The sequence below is a fragment of the Oryx dammah genome, unplaced genomic scaffold (genome assembly GCF_014754425.2).
Source record: "Oryx dammah isolate SB20612 unplaced genomic scaffold, SCBI_Odam_1.1 HiC_scaffold_6, whole genome shotgun sequence".
Taxonomy (NCBI): Eukaryota; Metazoa; Chordata; class Mammalia; order Artiodactyla; family Bovidae; genus Oryx; species Oryx dammah.
In genome coordinates, this window is record NW_024070190.1 from 17,605 (window position 1) to 35,349 (window position 17,745).

The 17,745-nt window shown below is 41.4% G+C and overlaps 1 protein-coding gene across 1 annotated transcript in view; it reads left to right on the top strand.

Moving 5' to 3' along the window:
• Positions 1-4,561: 4,561 nt before the first annotated feature.
• The window catches only part of LOC120865110 (coiled-coil domain-containing protein 6), a gene marked incomplete at its 5' end in the record, with an annotated part of 58,971 nt that continues 45,787 nt past the window's right edge, over positions 4,562-17,745 (top strand). The window contains 2 exons of the mRNA XM_040242120.1: positions 4,562-4,615; positions 6,538-6,687. Of these exons, the coding sequence (XP_040098054.1) occupies positions 4,562-4,615; positions 6,538-6,687 (204 nt within the window). The remainder of the gene's footprint in view (positions 4,616-6,537; positions 6,688-17,745) is intronic.

Consider the following 17,745-nt stretch of genomic DNA (forward strand, 5'->3'; position numbering starts at 1 on the left):
TCATCCTGTACATATCCCCTCTTCAAGCTCTTCTGCTAAATGTCCCTCGAGTGCTTACTCATGCAAGGTATGAGCATGATAAGCTCTTGATGTGAATTGTGTGAATTTATCTTCATAACCAACCTGGAGGGAGGTGCCATTACTTTCACTTTCTAGAGGAGAATGTAATGGCCCAGAGAGGTCCCGTGACTCAGCTGGGGTTATACAGCTGGAGGTGGGCATAGGCCCCTTATAAACCAGGCAGCCTGACTCCAGAGTCCGATGGCATGCATGCAGTGTCCCCTCTCCCACCCCAAGTCATGCTGTTCAAAGTTTGGCCTGTGAACTTGTTCCGTTTGTCACTGGCCCAAGGGGAGATAAATTCTTAACCCATAATCCACTGTAAACATTTAGTAACTTCCCTAGCAATTTCTCATTGCTCTGTATCCAAGCAAGTGACCAGGGTCCTTATCTTTCCTGAACTGGACATGGACCAGTTTGGGTGTTGTTGAATTCATGGGGCAAAGCACGTCTGTAGAGCTGTTTCTGCTCGTGTCCAGTAGGACATGCACGGAGGGATGTGTTGTCCCCTGCGGACTGGTGGTGAGGGCTGGTCTTTCGCTAAGCTGGTTTGAGAGGCCTTGCAGCTTGATGAAACTGGTTAACCATTAAGGTCCTTTTTAACATCAAGACTGTCTGCGTTCTTGTCCTGAAAGTCCCCCTTTGTCGCTGTTTCCGCCCTTGCCCTGCAGCCCTGGAACAATGGCCTGAGCACAGTGTCTGGGGCAGCTTAGCACACTTGTGAGGGCTAATAATGACTCCTTTCTGGCCCTTGTGTACTTAGTGATCTGCTGACAATACTAGGAGGAAATAAATAATATAAATGCTTTCATCTATCAGTTATTAATTGCTTTTACTGTGGGCTGGTACACAGTGTGTGGAGGAAGCACGAGATAACCTGGTGCTTCCATGGCCTAAATAGAGGATTGTAATTCTTAGGCATGTAATTGACATCACTTCCTTAGTTCTTCCAATAGAAGAACCACAGGTGTGGGGCTTGGGCTTGTCGCATGTCCTCCCTGTCACCCACCACTGCAGTGTGTGTATGAGTCGCTCAGTCTTGTCTGATTCTTTGTGACCCATGGACTGTAGCCTGCCAGGCCCTCTGTCTGTGAATTCTCCAGGCAAGAATACTGGAATGGGTTGCCATCCCCTTCTCCAGGGGATCTACTGGCGCTTAAAACGTTAGCCCGTGCAGGACCACGGCAGGATAGTAGTTTGTTCTGATAAACCCATGGGTATGGCCGATGTCCAGGTTAATCTTGTAAGAGGTGCCAGCCCTCTGTCATGAGCTCCGCCGAACGCCAAGCATCTCCCAGAACAATTGATACAGGCAGTGGTGTGCCTCATAAATGAGAGCACTGTTACTCAGCTTCCTGGCTTGGTATTGGTTTCTGCCATCCTGACAATTTGGTTTCAGATGCTTTATCAAACTGAGGTGTTAAGATCATTAAAATTTGAGTTGTAAGTTACTAAGCAACAGAATAATACATTTAAATAATTAGAATAATGTATGTAAATAGGTTCCTAAATTTAAGGAATTTAAATAATTAAAATAATAAATACCAGCCTGCCCGAATTTTAAAAATTAGAGCTTCCAGTTTTTTTAAATCAGAGGATAACTGCTTTACTGCAGTACAACAACATGAATCAGCCATGAGTGTGTGTGTGTGTATATACCCCTCCCTCTTGCGCCTCCCTCCCAACCCCCAAGGTATCTTAGTATTGTGATTCTTTTGTTATTAAAGCAAACAGCATTTAAATTAAAGGTAGTTTTGTAAAACAGTTGCAAAATCTTGGTAGGCACTTGAGCTTTCTCTTCATTATATCCTTTACCTGTGCCTGCTGTCAGAGAGATAAATGCCTGGTTTTTTTTTGTTTTTCTTTTTTGCTTTGGAAACCATCCTTTTCTTACTCTTGACAGATGATGAGTTGCATCATCTTACATAATTTTGGTCTTGGTACTTGGATTTTCTTGCCAGCAGTGAGTGCTCTTGTTGAGGGTTTTCACATTCTCCTTTCTGTGCCAATCCTTGATCTGCAGAAATATCCCTGATAGAGAACAGAAGCACTAAATCACAGGGGAATCTCCTATCAAATCTGTGCCCTGCTCATAATAGCAGCGGGTCAGAATGATTTCCTTATCAGCAGAAAATTGTGCTCATTTGAGTATGGTTGCCTAAATAAATATGTGGTGACTTAGGAGGAAGTAATTGTTTTCTAAGAATTTTTTGATGGATGTTTGTTTTTCCCAGTTAGTTGTTGACTCGGTACGTCATGTCTGACTCTTTACAACCCCATGGAGTGTAGCTCACCAGGCTCCTTTGTCCATGGGATTCTCCAAGCAAGAATACTGGAATGGGTTGCCATTTTTTCCAAAGACCTTGGTAAATTGCTCCTGTGTCTCCCCTACCCGTCCCTTTCTTTTTGTTCATTTTCTTTCTTTTTTTAAAAATCAGACTTTTGTGGAATGAGTAAACAGTGATGGAGACTGAGACATGCTTTGTACTCTTTGTGCTCCTCACATCAGCAGAAGTCAAGTGAACCCTGCTGGGTGGGGGGCAAAGTAGCAGACACCAATAAATGAATAAGGTAATGCTAGCATTCACTCAGCTTCTGAACACAGCAGTTAGAACCTTATCGAACATGAAAATATAATCACATTTTAAAAATAGAAGTATAGTTGCTGCACAATATTATGTAAATTACAAAGTGTACAATATTGTGATTAATGATTTTTAAAAGTTTATTTATAGTTATTATGAAGTATTGGCTATATTCTTCATGTTGTATAATATTTCCTTGTAGCTTATTTTATGCCTGATTATTTGTACCTCTTCCTTCCTTCCTTCTGTAGTTGCTCTCCCCATTAGTAACCACTAGTTTGTTCTTTATATCTGTAATCACAGAGTTTTTGATTTCCCCCAGATTTTTGCAGTCTTTAACTCTACAAATATATGCAAAACAAAGAGTTTGTAATTGTTTGGCTCATAGTTTCTTTTGAGAGTTTAGGGAGTTATAAGCTAACCTTAATTGATTTTTTTTGTTGTTGTTTTGAGAAGAGAGTTTGATTTTTGAATTTGGATGTGTTTAGGTATGCTGAGATTTTCAAGCATTTCAGATAAAAGGGAAATAGATTGATAAAACTGAGATTTCATGTCAGCCCGTTTTTATCTCTGTTCTGTCCACCTGTCCAACCCCAAGATCCTTGCAAATAGCACCTGGCCTGTTTTGCTCCTAGTCTGTGGACTGCCTAGCTCTTGGCTTCTTTCAGGGAGATAAATTGGAAAAGTGATTGCTTTTACAGCCTAAACGAAAAGGGCTGTTTTGGAATGTGTGTGTGTGTGTGTGTGTGTGCATACATGCTAAGTCACTTCAGGCATGTTCAGCTCTTTGTGACCCTGTGGTCTGGAACCTGCCAGGCTCCTCTGTCCATGGGATTCTCTAGGCAGGAATACTGGAGGTGGTTGCCATTCCCTACTCCAGGGGATCTTCCCCACCCAGAGGTCGAACCTCTGTCTCTCTCTTGCATCTCCTGCATTGGCAAGCAGTTTCTTTACCACTAACGCCACCTGGGAAGCCTGTTTTAGATTTAAGGAGAAGAAAAAGACAGGATTTGAGATGAAGATTGAGAAGATAATGCCTAAAGAGTAGAGGGAAAGCTGCAGGGAAAATCCAAATGGATGCTTCTTGCTTGTCTCTGATGCATGGCACCTACTCTGATGATCGTGTTTACCCATGGTCGTCAGTACACTAGAGCTGAGTTTTTAAACAATTTTCTCTGGAGCCGTATTGGATATAACACCTGTCTTTTTCCCTCATTTGTGAATTAATTGCTTAAAAATGCTCTGTGACCAGTTGGAGAAAGGGTGAACTAGTTTTATGATTGGGGACCTGGAGTCTTATCTCCCAGATAGATGTTTTTTGTCTGTGTGTGTAGATGCTATGGGAAGCAGAGTAACAATCCCCAGTGCAAAAACTTAGTGAAAGGAGGTCTGTGTCAGGCCTGGTTAATCCCTTGTTAAATTAGATAGACTTTAACCAGCCTCTATAGAACAGTTCCTCGTGTTGTTGGTGGGTCCTTGGAGAGCTTTTTCTATTTCTATTGCCTAGAAATAAGTGGCTGTTCTAAAATGGTGACAAGTTTTGTTGGCTAAAGCCTGGGTCTCTCACAACCATCACTTACTTTGGAAGGCACTTACAGAACAGACCTAGCTTGCCCCCAATCCTTTTTATTTTTAAACTTTTAGGGCCTGACCTGTTATTTTCAGCTTCTCACTTCTAGGTCCCTGTGCAAAGGGAGTAATAGTCTGCTGGGCCTTGGGGCCTGGTTCTCTGTTACTGGACTGTGGGTAAATTTACCAGCCATCTATATAGAGAATGCCAGGTAACACACAAGAAGTTGAGTCTGATCTGATAATGAAGTGAGTTTATGGTAAACATCCTTTTGAAATTTAAGTGCAGAATCACCTGCAAAGGCATTACAGTTCCCCTCTCTACCTTTTTGTCCTGTTCCTTTTAGAATAATCAAAATTCAAATCATATAGAACTTTGTCAGTCAAAACCAGAAAAACAGGTAACTTGAACAGATTGCGGGCTTGGATGTGTGTGTCATATATGCCCGAAAGAAATGCTTTGGATTCCTGCCCAGTGCACTAGATCTTGAAGTCTTAGAGTTTTGAAGCCGAGTTGGGGGTCAATTTAAAGGGGAGAAGTGCCAGTCCTGGGCTGTGCTTCCTTGACCACTGGGTAAAGAGCACGACCTTGAGAAGCGCTGATGAATTACAGAATGTGTAAGGGAACTCTGGGAACCTCCAGCCTGCTCCCTGGGTGCGCTTGGCTGGTCATAAAACCTTATTAGCTGAGTGATGTGTTCTTTGTTGCTTACTTCTCCTGGCCTACGCCAGATGATGTCTTAAAGAACTGGAGAGCCAGACCTCTTCCCCAAGCTTCCATTTTCTATGTAGCTCTTTTTTCAGTCTTAGTACTACATACACGTGACTTTCTTTGGTAGATTTGCTTGGCAGGTAGTTCCAGGCACTGGCGTCCTTCCTGCCTATGATGGGGAGCAGGGAGGATGAACTCCCCAGAAACCAACGCTCTCCAGGTGGGGGTGGCAATTCCACCAGCCCAGCCAGGAGAGTTGGGAGTGGCTGTCAGACCTTTTACAATAAAAGGTGGACCTTTTACAATAAAAGGTGGCGATTGTTTCAGGTAGGTGCCCTTTTCTTCTCTTACCCTCTGGCTGTCTTTGTCTTGATTAAGTGACAGGTGTTGGAGGCTTGGAATTGCTGCAGTTGTTTGCTTCTTGGATTTGGCAGATGAAATAGGACTGCTTTACTGGGGACTCATGCATCAAAATGTTGCAGCTTAAAAGATACTTTGAAGAGAGTTGAGTCCCTTTAGAACAAGCCCCCATTTTCTAAAAAAAACTGGTTTCCTGCAAGGATGACTAGGTTTTTCTGTTTATTCTGTTAAAACACAAGTGGAGGGAGAAATCTATGGGAGAATATTTTCATCTCCATTGAATGATGCCTGACTCCCTTTTCTTCTGTTTTTAACATTTAGTAACGCCTGTCCTTGCCCTCACCTCCAAAAAATTCCCAGTAGGGAAGTAAGGGAAAAATGACGCTCCTCTCATCCATCCTTGTCTTTCATCCCCTAGACTCTTTGCAACAGCTACCTTTTAGCTGTTTGCTATATTTCCTTCCAATAAGTATTTAATGAACATGTAAATTCATCTATGTCTATCTGTATTGCTTTTCAAATTTCATATCCAAACCCTTTCAGTAACATCTTGAAGAGGTGACATGATTTTACTTTGATAAACGGTACTTCTTTGCTTCAGTAAAAGATGGTACCTAGGTGTTTTAACTCTGAACCCTTCGAATGAGGAGACTTGTGGAGAGTTGTCATGAATTAATATGCATGCCGCAGCATTGGACCCGTCTGCCATAGGAGAAGGAGCTTTCTGTATTCTGGTGATTGATTTGGGATAGCTTCTAAAAACTGCAAACCATCTTTGTTAAGTTCTTTGAAATATCTCTTTAATAGGGCTTGCCTGTTGGCTCAGACAGTAAAGAATCTACCTGCAAAATGCAGGAGACCTGGGTTCGACCCGTGGGTTGGGAAGATCCCCTGGAAAAGGGAATGGCAACCCACTCCAGTATTTTTGCCTGGAGAATCCCATGGACAGAGGAGCCTAGCAGGCTACAGTCCAAGGGGTCGCAAAGAGTCAGACACAACTGAGCGCCTGTCACACTATCCATTTAAGATGATAGTACAGGAAGTCCCTTTGGGGTAACAGATTTACTTTTATGGTTGCTACTCAATTCCTCTGTTTTGTCATCTTGGGGTATATTGGTTCACAGTTAAAAATAGAGCTCTAATTAAAATGGGTGCCCTTTCTGAAAATAAGAACTATATTTCAATTAGTAAATTCCTATTTGCTTAACATATTTTTGTTTTGTTTTTCTCTTTTTTTGAAAATTCTAACAGCAAGCCCGGGCTGAGCAGGAAGAAGAATTCATAAGTAACACTTTATTCAAGAAAATTCAAGCTTTGCAGAAGGAGAAAGAAACCCTTGCTGTAAATTACGAGAAGGAAGAAGAGTTCCTCACTAATGAGCTCTCCAGAAAATTGATGCAGGTAAATTACCTTTTCTCCTCTCTTATCTTCCCTGCCTGTTTTCTTCTCTAGGGGGGAAAATAATGACTTTGATCTAGCACTTTGCTTGAAACATTTGCTGATGAGGTTGTAGCTAAAATTCTTTAGAGATTAAAATACCTAAGTGAAGATGGCAGCAGTGTAATACTCAAGACTGTGGTTCCCAGCTCATCTGCTTAGGTGAGGTAAGATATTTTATACCCTGACCATTTTAAGAAATTGCTGATGATTCTGAGGCCTTAGCACAGGAGTCAATGATGTATGCGGTATTTTGGGGTTATGAGAGTTAACGCCAACTGTGAGATTTCTTTCTCTTTTTATATTGAATCTATAATGAATCTATGGACGTTTTTGGCAACCAGAAGTAGGTCTTTTGTACTAATATATGAAGATACAAAGGGAAATGCCACTTTGAGGGGAGAAAAATATATGTATCTGGGATAGTTAAAATTATGCACAATCAGTTGTGTTTAGATGGGTGAGTAATATGTTACTGAACAAATAACAAATGTTGAAACTTAACATCAATCACTAAGTATATAGAAGACAATGCACAAAACATACAGAAATTCTAATTTTTCTAGTTAGATTTTTCTACCTTCCCCTCCTGTTTGTTTTGTTTTCCTCTCCTTGAAGCTTATTAGTAAATTACAAAAGTAAGATTTGTTTAGCAAATATCATGCAGGTTATTTAGTATGAACTTGAGAACAGTGGGTCATTGAGTTTTCATTATTTAACACAACATGTCCAAAATAGTGAATAGGTATAAAATTATCCAAAGAGAACTATTATTGGTATTTTTTTCAGATGGCTGTAAAAGGTAGAAATCTTTCCTTGTATTTTCTATTCACTGGCATTACTAACAATTTCACTCATTAATTTGATCAAAATATGTATTCTAATGATATGTATATATGTATAATGATAATATGTATTATAGCGAAAGGATATTTGGCGCCTAAAAAAACCTTCCTAAATTCTTCTCTTACCTTCTAACATATCAAATGTTGGAAGAAGAGACCAGAATGTTTAGTGTTAAGACAATGCAATGGTCCAGGCACCTTATACCCATCTTTTTATTCTTATTTTCCTACCTAATTATTGAATAAAGATACCACTATGATCTTGTACAAAATTTGATTTATATGGTAGCTGTTGGAATGTGACGGATAGAGATCCTCGGTCAGTATTACCTAGCGGAGATTTATGGTGGAATTTCTGTGTTGAAATGTTTTCTTTATTCCTGTGCATTCTGATTTAGAGGAGAAATAAGGTAGAAGATTAGTTTGACTTTGACTCGTATCACACCTTGGCAGCATTAGACTAATTATTCTGCATGTTGCTTTAAGGCTTCCTTTTCTGAGTTTTGTGTGTAATCAGATGCCCTAATTTTTAACACTTCAAGAAACATTTTTTTGTTTTCAACTTGCATAGTCATTGGTATTTGGAATCTTTGATTAAAGTACATTATAAAGCAGTCAGTATCCTAGCCAGACCATGCTTTCTTTTTCTCAAGAAAGGCTCATTTTCATTGTGAGTTGTTCTCTAATGTGTAGTTTAAACTAGCCTCTCATTAGCTTATTATCATGACCCACCTTCTTTCCAAGGACATTGATGTCCCTTAAAGCAAGCTACTGGATAGAGTGAATGCCTAAGAGCCATGTGCAACAGAAAGACGTTAATTATAGTAATATATTTGGCATAAGAAGGTTTGAACTTAAAATTTAAGCTCTGAACATCTTATAAATAAAGCTATAACTTGGAGAAACGTAGGTTTTGTGTTTTTTTTTTGATTATTATTTTTTCCAGATTGTTTTTCAGAATTCTTACATTAAAAGAAATAGTTTTACTTGGTCAGGAGAAAAAATTTTCATATATTAAAAACTTAAATTTTTTGAGGGGCAGGGATCTTTCTAAAGAGACTGGGTAATGCATTAATACAAACTGGACAATGCAAAAAAATGTTACCCAAAGTAGTATGTAATGTGGAGCCCTGGTCTTCACATGTCTGGGTCTTATGTTCACCCTTAGTCAAAACAAAATGTTCAGTACGAGGATGTAAGTCTGTTGTTTGGGGAGTTCTAGGTGGATCTGTAGCTCATTAGTAATCCCACTTGTAGAACCTGGGCAAATGGATGGTCAACATGTCTCTGAGACATGAATCCCCGCTTGGTTCCTAGATTTTATTTTCATATATTATATATATATATATTCATGTCTCAGAGACATATAGATATATATGATTCCCTGGTGGCTCAGATGGTAAAGCGTCTGCCCGCAGTGTGGGACCCTGGTTTGATCCCTGGGTTGGGAAGATCCCCTAGAGAAGGAAATGGCAACCCACTCCAGTACCTTGCCTAGAAAAGTCCATGGATGGAGGAGCCTGGTGGGTTATAGTCCATGGAGTTGCAGAGTCGGACACGACTGAGTGACTTCACTTTACTTTACTTTCTATATATATATATATATATAGAGAGAGAGAGAGAGAGTGTGTGTGTGTGAGAGTGTGTGTGTGTGTGTGTGTGAGTGAGAGAGAGTGTGTGTGTGTGTGAGTGAGTGAGAGAGAGAGTGTGTGTGTGTGTGTGTGAGTGAGTGAGAGAGAGAGAGTGTGTGTGTGTGCGCTTCGTCTCTGTCATGTCTGACTCTTTGTAACCCTTTAAACTGTAGCCCACCAGGCTCCTCTGTCCATGGGATTTCTCAGGCAAGAATGCTGGAGCGGGTTGCTGTTTCCTCCTCCAGGGGATCTTCCCAGCCCAGGGACTGAACCCGTGTCTCCTGTGTCTCCTGCACTGCAGGCAGATTCTTTACCCACAGAGTCATCAGGGAAGCCCTGTATAAGGGAATTCCATGTGTGTATATAGTAGTAAAATGCAGGAGCCTCTGGTTTGAGTTCTGGGTCGGGCAGATCCGCTGGAGAAGGGATAGGCTATCCACTCTGGTACCCTTGGGCTTCCCTCGTAGCTTAGCTGGTAGAGAATCCACCTGTAATGTGGGAGACCTGGGTTCGATCCCTGAGTTGGGAAGATCCCCTGGAGAAGGGAATGGCTCCCCACTCCAGTATTCTGGCCTGGAGAATTCTGTGGATTGTACAATCCATGCGGTCGCAAAGAGTGGGACACGACTGAGCAACTTTCACAAAAGTATCTATAACATAGACGTAAACCTTGCCATTGCAGCCAGTTTTGAGAGTGTAATTCAGTGGCATTAAGTACACTCACATTCCACACCACCATTCCCACCACCCATCCCCAAGAACTTTTTCAAACTGAAACTGAATCCATAAGAAATAACCTTATTCCATGCTTCTGGTTCTTTCTAAGACTTTTGAAAAGACACTGACGGCAGGTAGTGTGAGGTTGAAGTCTCTGGCAAGCTCCAGAGCTGTGCCTACTGTGACATGAATAGTGATCCCTCACTTTAGACACCAGGGATCAACTGCACGCCGTTTTGTGGTGAACCCCTGTACCTTTGGCCAGCTGGAAGGCTCTTGTATAACTGCTGGAAAGAAGGGCTGTAGGCCTACTGTACCCATCCCCCGGGCTTTCCTGAAGGATTTCAGCCAGTCCTTTGTTGCAGCCTCACATTTTCTGCCACCCAGTGTGGTAGAACTAATCTCCATCTGGAAGATTTTCAGAGTAATTGGTACCAATAGACTTTTCCCACTGTGTAATTACTTTTAATATGACTCTCTAGGATGCTTGCTTCTGGATAAGAACTTGTTATGATAGCCTACTAAGAGAAACCGTGCTGCCGGTGACACTGATGGACAGAGGAGTAAATTGACGTGTTCGCCAGGGAAGTGTTTAACAGTTTTCACCCAGAGGCCGCGTAGAGGCTATTTATGGAGCAATTTTGGTTTTGTTGCTTGTGCAACGGCTGTTGTCTGTGATAGTGAGTGTTGCTTTTATGTGCATTTCAAAGGAATTCTTTGGCCTTGAGAACAAAATGAGATTATCACTATAAAGGAGATACCTCCTTTTCCATCTGCTGTGATACAGATGGTATCGAATACCTATAAAAACTGAATCACATGTATTTAAGTAGATGAATAGAAATCTCTTTGCCCTGTTAAAAGATCATGTTTGGAAGATAGGTTCAACACCTCCAAATGTTAATCCTGTCTAAAGCAAACAAAGACACAGGCACAAAGTAGCATGCAGTTTTTCTCCTTTATTTTTGTATACATCTGCTAGAGAGATACCTTGGTTTTGCAAAGACTCTTGTCTGAAAAATCTGCTTCCTTCTGAGCCTGGACCATGCGATCGATGACTTGACGCTAAGAACTGTCCTAAAAAGGAGCCTTCTAGTCTAATGCCAAGCCTACACTAGAACTAAATTCAGCTCTGGAATGCCTTGAAGAGACATTTGTTGCTTAATCATAATTTGTAATTAAAGTGTATAAGGAATGTTTTGTGATCAAATTCTTCATCAGATTCTTAATATCTATGCTAGGAAAAAAAAAAGTCTGAAAGACTATTCTCTGAAATGTTGGCTGTAATTATACTTGGGTGCTGAGCTTAGGGATGTTAACTTTCTTGTGCTCCTTTCCTTCTCAGTTTGTGGAGGCAACATGCATTACTTTTGTAATTAGAAAATATCTTACTTCCTAAGAAGAAAGTTTTAAAAATACCTATTTTGTCCTTATGGTTTGAAACCTCCAGCTGTATCACTGAACTTGAGAGCTCATAGTCTTGCAATTGTTACCAAACCAGACTGGGGTCTGCTTAACCTGATGTGCACCAGAGCTGGTCCACTGATGAGGCTGTGGTGAAAGAAAGTACAGTGTTTACTGCAGGGCACCAAACAAGGAGAATAGGTAGCTTGTGCTCAAAAGACATGAGCTCCTCCATGGCTTTTCGGGAAGGGTTTTGAAAGACATTGAGGGGAGAGAGACACAGGGTGCATGATCAGCTCATGCCCAGTTCTCTGGTGGGTTGATGGTGAGGAAATAGTGATGTTTCTGGAATCTCAGCCATCAGTCTTCTGGTTCCAACCAGTCTGGGATTTATTTATACTGGTGGTCAGCATGCAGCTAACTTCTTCCACCTAGTGGGGGTTTTAGTATCTGCACAACAACTCAAGGACATGGCTCAGGATATTATTTATAGCCCTGAGGAGGAAATAAAATAAAGGTCTTTGTCTTTGTTGTATGGCTTAACTATTATTATTTTGTCTTGCTCGACTATTTTCTCACTTCTCTAATTAAATCTGCTATGTAACCAAAGAGCAAATTTAAAGCTTTTCTACAAACAAGAGGCAGGGGCCAAGGCAGGGGTAGGGGTAAGATGGAGGTCTATCCCTGGGGTGGTCCTGCAGGGTCTTACTCGGTTTCACTATCATAATTGCATCTGTTTATCATGGACCGCATAGACTGCAGTGCACTGGAGCCCCTTGCAAAGTCAGGAAGATTCTGGACTACCCAGATTGTTCATTTAGAGCTAGCATAAACAAAATGCTTTTATGATTGGCTTAACTGTCTTGTCAGCTGTGATCCAATTCATTCCACTGGCCGCTCTTTAAAAAAAACACAACAAAACCCTAATTCCTCTGGCTGACAGTTAAGCACCAGTCACCAATACCAACTGGAAGACCTGTTGTTGCTGAGATGGATAGAGATTTTAGCCCCAGTGGATTTTCTCACTTGCTTTTCTGTAAGCCCAAGGCATCAGGTTCACTTCCTGCTCTTGGGAAGCCCTGTTCAATTGTTGCCTACACTTTTCTCCACCAATACTGCTGCCAAAAGTTAATGAATTTTTTTTCCCCTTTATTTAAAAGCCTGGAACAGGACTGAGATAGGAGTGCTGAATATTATATATCTCTCTGAATGTTTCCACTCTAATCCAGTTTGCAAACTTTAGACCTTAAAATAACAAATACGTTTGTAGTCTTGAACTGTAGAGTCACATTTGAAATTGGATCTGGTCCTCAGAAAACAATGCCACTGTAGCTATTAATATAATGAAAATGATTGTACTCATTCTCTTACTGAGGAGACACATTTTTCTTATTGATGGCGGAAAGCACTCAAGAACAAAAGTTTTCTGGATCTCTTGTTAAGTGGCACGACTTATTGTTACTATTGTTGACTTGGTCCCTGAGGTGAGAACGCCTCCGGGAATTGCAGCAGTTGCAGATTGCTAGCATCTGTGGAGAGGTGATATATGGAGGGAAGGAAGGAAGTTGTGGGCAAAAACCACTGCTGAAGCCGCCGTTGCCAAGTGATACAGAGCTGAGACGTTCAGAAGGCTGTTCTGTAATAGCATGATTCTTCCATCTGCGTTTGCACAGGAATGAAACAGAGTAAGGCTTGCGAGAAGTCCCTGAATCTGCCCGTTGACCTAGACAAAGGCTTACATTCCTGTACCTCCTCTCTCCCCTCCCCTCAACCCGGAGCGGTAGTTTCTCCTTCCTTTCGCATCTGAACGGAGGCAGGTTTTCTTCTGCCGCGTGCCCTTCTTTAGTCCCTTCAAGGCTGTGTCTGTGGAGGGCAGGCTTGTCCGCAGGCACTAGAAGTGAGCGTAGATGTCCAATTCCCTTCTGAAGCCTGTACGCCAGAATCTGAGGCTGCCTTCGTTTACTCCAAGTTCTCCAAGTCACTAAGATGGCAGTGTAGTGATCTTGTTTGTTCAGGCAGCAGAATCACATGTCAGGGTGATAAATATGTATGAAACCCTGTTTAGTTCATTTTAAAGGCACTGAGGCGAACGCTGCTGTCACATCTATTCAGGTGAAGACTTGTTCTCCCGTGGCAGAGGAGAAGAGACCTTGAAATATGTTCTTCATTAAGCTGGCTCGACCAGTGGCCCTGTTGGCTTTTAGTTTTTCAGGGCTATTAATGCTGAGCAGAAAAATTGGCTATCACCTAATAGCTAACAGAACATTTGGGGCAAAGTTGAGTTGTGAGTTATTTTGTGTGTCATTCTCCTTGTTGTTTTTCACTCCACATTATCTGACTCTCAGCTGCGTGTGTTCTTTGTTTCTTTTCATGGAATAGGGGGCTTATACATTGTGTTCACAATACATCTGCAGAGGGCTCCTGGGGTGTGTTTATTGCATTTTAAATGCCACAACCACCAGAGGCCAAATTATAAGGCAGAATTTTCCTGTTAGCAGCATGCCAGAAATCTCAGTCCAACGTAATCTGCATTATGATTAGAAAATACAATAAACTTGAGGCAGTTCTTTTAGTCTTCACAAATCACTGCGTTGTTGTTTTTTTTTTTTTTTTCAAATGTGCAAAATGTGTGTAGTATGTTACCATTATGGCTGGAGTTAATGTGCCAGCCTGGATTCCCCAAAATACAAGAGCAAGGGTTAGGGCTTAGCAGCTTTTCAGGTTGACTTCTTGGACAAAATATGGAGAAATGCAGGTAGAAAATAAAAATAGAAGGAAATGAAAAATAATGAGATGAAACTGGAGTGAGAAGTCGCTTTACTCACTAGGGTAGGGGTGGCATTGTTCTTTCTAGTTGAAAAGGTGAATCTTGGAGATTGAATGATACTTGGCTGCACTGTAGATGGACTTGAACTATCACTGGAAATGCTGTGCAAAAGATTTTAAACTTTGCAGTTATAAATGTTGCAGTGTTCTGCATTTCTTGGGTAATTTTTTTTTCATGTTAAAAAGTTTACAGTCAGCCCAGTTAGTAATTACCTTAAAATACAGAGATGTATCCTACTACTAATTATCTTTACTTTCCTTTTTTTTTTTCTTTTAATTTATGATAGGGTCTCAGCTTAAAATGCTTTCTTTCTTTGGGTTAAATATTCTCTACTTCTCAAAGAAGAAAGGGTTAATTTTTACAAAATGGATTTTTTTTTTTTTTTTTTTTGGCAGGTTGAGTCCAGAACCTCAAGAATTCCTTTATCTTATTCATGGAGGATCTTTTTGTAAATCTAACTAGATTTTTTCAAAGGTGTTAACACTTTAAGCAGCATGATGCAATTAGGAATCAAATCTAGGAAGGTCAGACTTAGCCCCTGAGGTATTCTAAGTGGGCAAGAAGCCTCAGGTACTGGAGCCCTCCTCTCAGATGAGAGCTTGTCCTCAGTGTTGGGGAGGCTGACGAGAAAATAACATCCCCCAAATAATTTATTTTCTGAAAGGGCCTACCAATTTTTTTTCCTTTCAAAAGTTAAGTATACTTTTTCCCTTTTTGAAAATCACAATTAGATAATTCAGGCAAGCTTCACTGAAGACGAGTGGAAAAATTAACAAGACCACGAAGAACTGCTCGGGGGAGATCTGGGGAAGGTGGAAATTGAGAGGAGACCCAGCACCCAAGGCTCCCTTTTTCCTGAGCATATTTGCTATTTATTTGTTACAGAACAGCTAAGAAGCTGAATTGTGCTTTTGGCAGTTGTGCAGAGCTGGGGTTTCAGAAGTCAGAGCTCAGGGCTGGCCAAAGGTGGGGACAAAGATAAATCACCTCCGCTTTAATCTGGAATCATGAAGAGCTATACCATCGGAAAAAAGTGAACCTTTTTTTTTTTTTTTTTTTTTTTGCTTCATCTGGATGAATCAGAGAACACAAAACTTTGGTTTTGGATTAAGGCAGACTGTGCTCATCTCAGCCTGAAGGAGGGGGAGTGTACATGATGCTGAGCGTGTGTGGGAAGGCACTGTGGGAGGCGTCTTTGGAGCCGTCCCTAAGTTGCAGAAATTTGGAAGAAACAGCTTCAGGTGCTCTAGGCAGAGGATACAGAATGATCAGGACTGGGCTTGGGGTGCGGCGGCTCCTGTTAGTGTGGTGACCAACAGGACTTGGGGTCTAGAAGCCCCTGCACCAGAGTGGTCTCCAGACACGTTTGCCCAGGATGATAGGTTTCTTTTTTCTTTTTTTGATGTGGACAATTTCTTAAAAGTCCTTGTTGAATTTGTTAAGATATTGCTTCTGGTTTATGTTTTGGTCATGAGGCATGTGGTCTTTGGCTCCCTGACTAGGGACCAAACCTACACCCCCTGGGTTAGAAGGTGCAGCCTTAACCACTGGACTGCCAGGGCAGGTCCCTTCAGTTTTTAAAATGTGGGTGGTTTTTTTTTTTTTTCCCTCCAGGAAAAGAGTCTTTAGAAAAAGACGTGAGATGGGCCTTTAATCATAGTTACCACCACTCTCTGTGCTGAGATTCATCATTCTTTGAAGGCATTTGTGTGTGCAAACCTTAGACTGTCACTTAGGCTGAGTGTGAAAGTATGGGGAACTTGCATGGGGACTGGATCGAAGGTGGACTTGAACATTGTACAGATGAGTTTGGGCTTACTCTGCACGAATGAGGGAGCCATTATAAGGTTTCGAGCAGGGTGTTGAATGAATAGAAAACCCTACTAGTTTAGTTTAGCATGAGCTACACTGGACCCGGGGTATCGATTAGGAGCTTTGGCAGTTGCCCAGTGAAGAGGAGTAAACGATTTGAACCAGAGCACAGAAAGCGCAGGGTGTGTTGGACAGCTGTTCTGGGGGCCGACTTAATGGCATTTGGTAACTGATGAGATGTGAGGTATTGACTGAGAATAACGGTACCAGAGACAGAAAGGGGAAGGAGGTGGGCTTAAGTGTGGGCCCAGGAGGCGTCTAGTGGTGATGCACTGAATTGAAGGTGGGAGGTTGACTTTCTGCTCAGCAGAGCTGTTCAGATTGGTTTAGAGACTCAATATTGTGAGAGACAGGTTTTTTTTTTTTTTTTTCAAAGCCCATGTTAACTACTTGGAACAGTAAGTCCCCTACACGTGAACCTTTAAGCTGCAAACTTTAAACGATGCGAATGTTTGTTCACTTGTCCATTCACGTAAGTTAGTTCTCATGTCTAGCATACATTGTCACACGCATGCTTCCTCTACAAGTGGTTGTGCTTTTGTGTACTTGCTGTACAGTTCTGTACAGAGTACAGTATCTTTATTTCAAGCCATCGATGTCTGGAAGCAAGGATAAGAGCGGCACTATATAGCTGATTGTGTTAGTCAGGTACCTAGGCTTACTTTGTGAAATTGGACTTAAGAACACGCTCTTGGAATAAAACTTGTTCACATGTAGGGGGCTTACTGTGTTAACTACATGACAATTATTTTTGGCAATCCAGTGATTTAATGTAGTCACTGTTCTGTGGTGGCCTTTATTTGGTTCAGTGCAGATGGCTCTAGTTCTTGGTAGTTGTCAATAAATGAGGGATGTTGGTTGCAAAACTGCAGGTTGTACAGAGAATGGTTAGCACTGACAAGTGTAAACAGAACTGGGGGCATCTTGGGTTTATCCTCGAGTTGGATCGAAAAAGCTGAGTCCGGGGCTGGTGGCAAGAGGGCGTGCCTGCCTTGGCTCTGGGTGGACTAACAACAGGCCCAGACTTGGAAACACGCTTCGCCAAGCCTGGGATTTGGGAAACCTGCTGCATGCTGGGTGGGTGGGCTGGCCAAGCACCAACCTTCACGTGCACCTGCAGTGGCGCCTGTACCTGCTGGAGAAGGTTTTGCCCAGAATAAAAGCCATTCAGTGAAGAGCTTTTGAATCTCTGATATAAGAAGCCTGGTTCACTGAAGTGGCTCCAGAAAACTTTGGAAATTATGAGAAAGACAACAATTATCGGTAATTCAATGATGCTTAAAGCTAGTCTGTGTTAGATCAACTTAATGCTATACTCATGTTTTTTAATGGGCTGGAAATTGGCTTTGGGACTTCATATGTGAGTGGATACAATGAGAAAATGCTCACATTTGAGTGCTTAGAAATTTCCAGGTTTGTAGTTGTGTTTTTGCTTATGGCTTTTTCACTTATGTTAATATATTTTTCATGCTGAATCCCAAGGAGCAAATCTTTATTTATATAACCCTAATTCCATTGTAAATGTGCTGCTTATGGATCGTCAGTTATGTAATTTCCATTCTCCAAGGTTTCTTGTTGTTAATGGTACAATATATTGCACGGTTAACAGTTCTAAAGCTCTCCTGTAATCTGTGAGATTGACTTTGTAAGAAGTATATTTTACAGAAAATGCTGATTCTGACGACAAATTTTAATCTACCTAAGCATTTTACTTTAGATATATTAA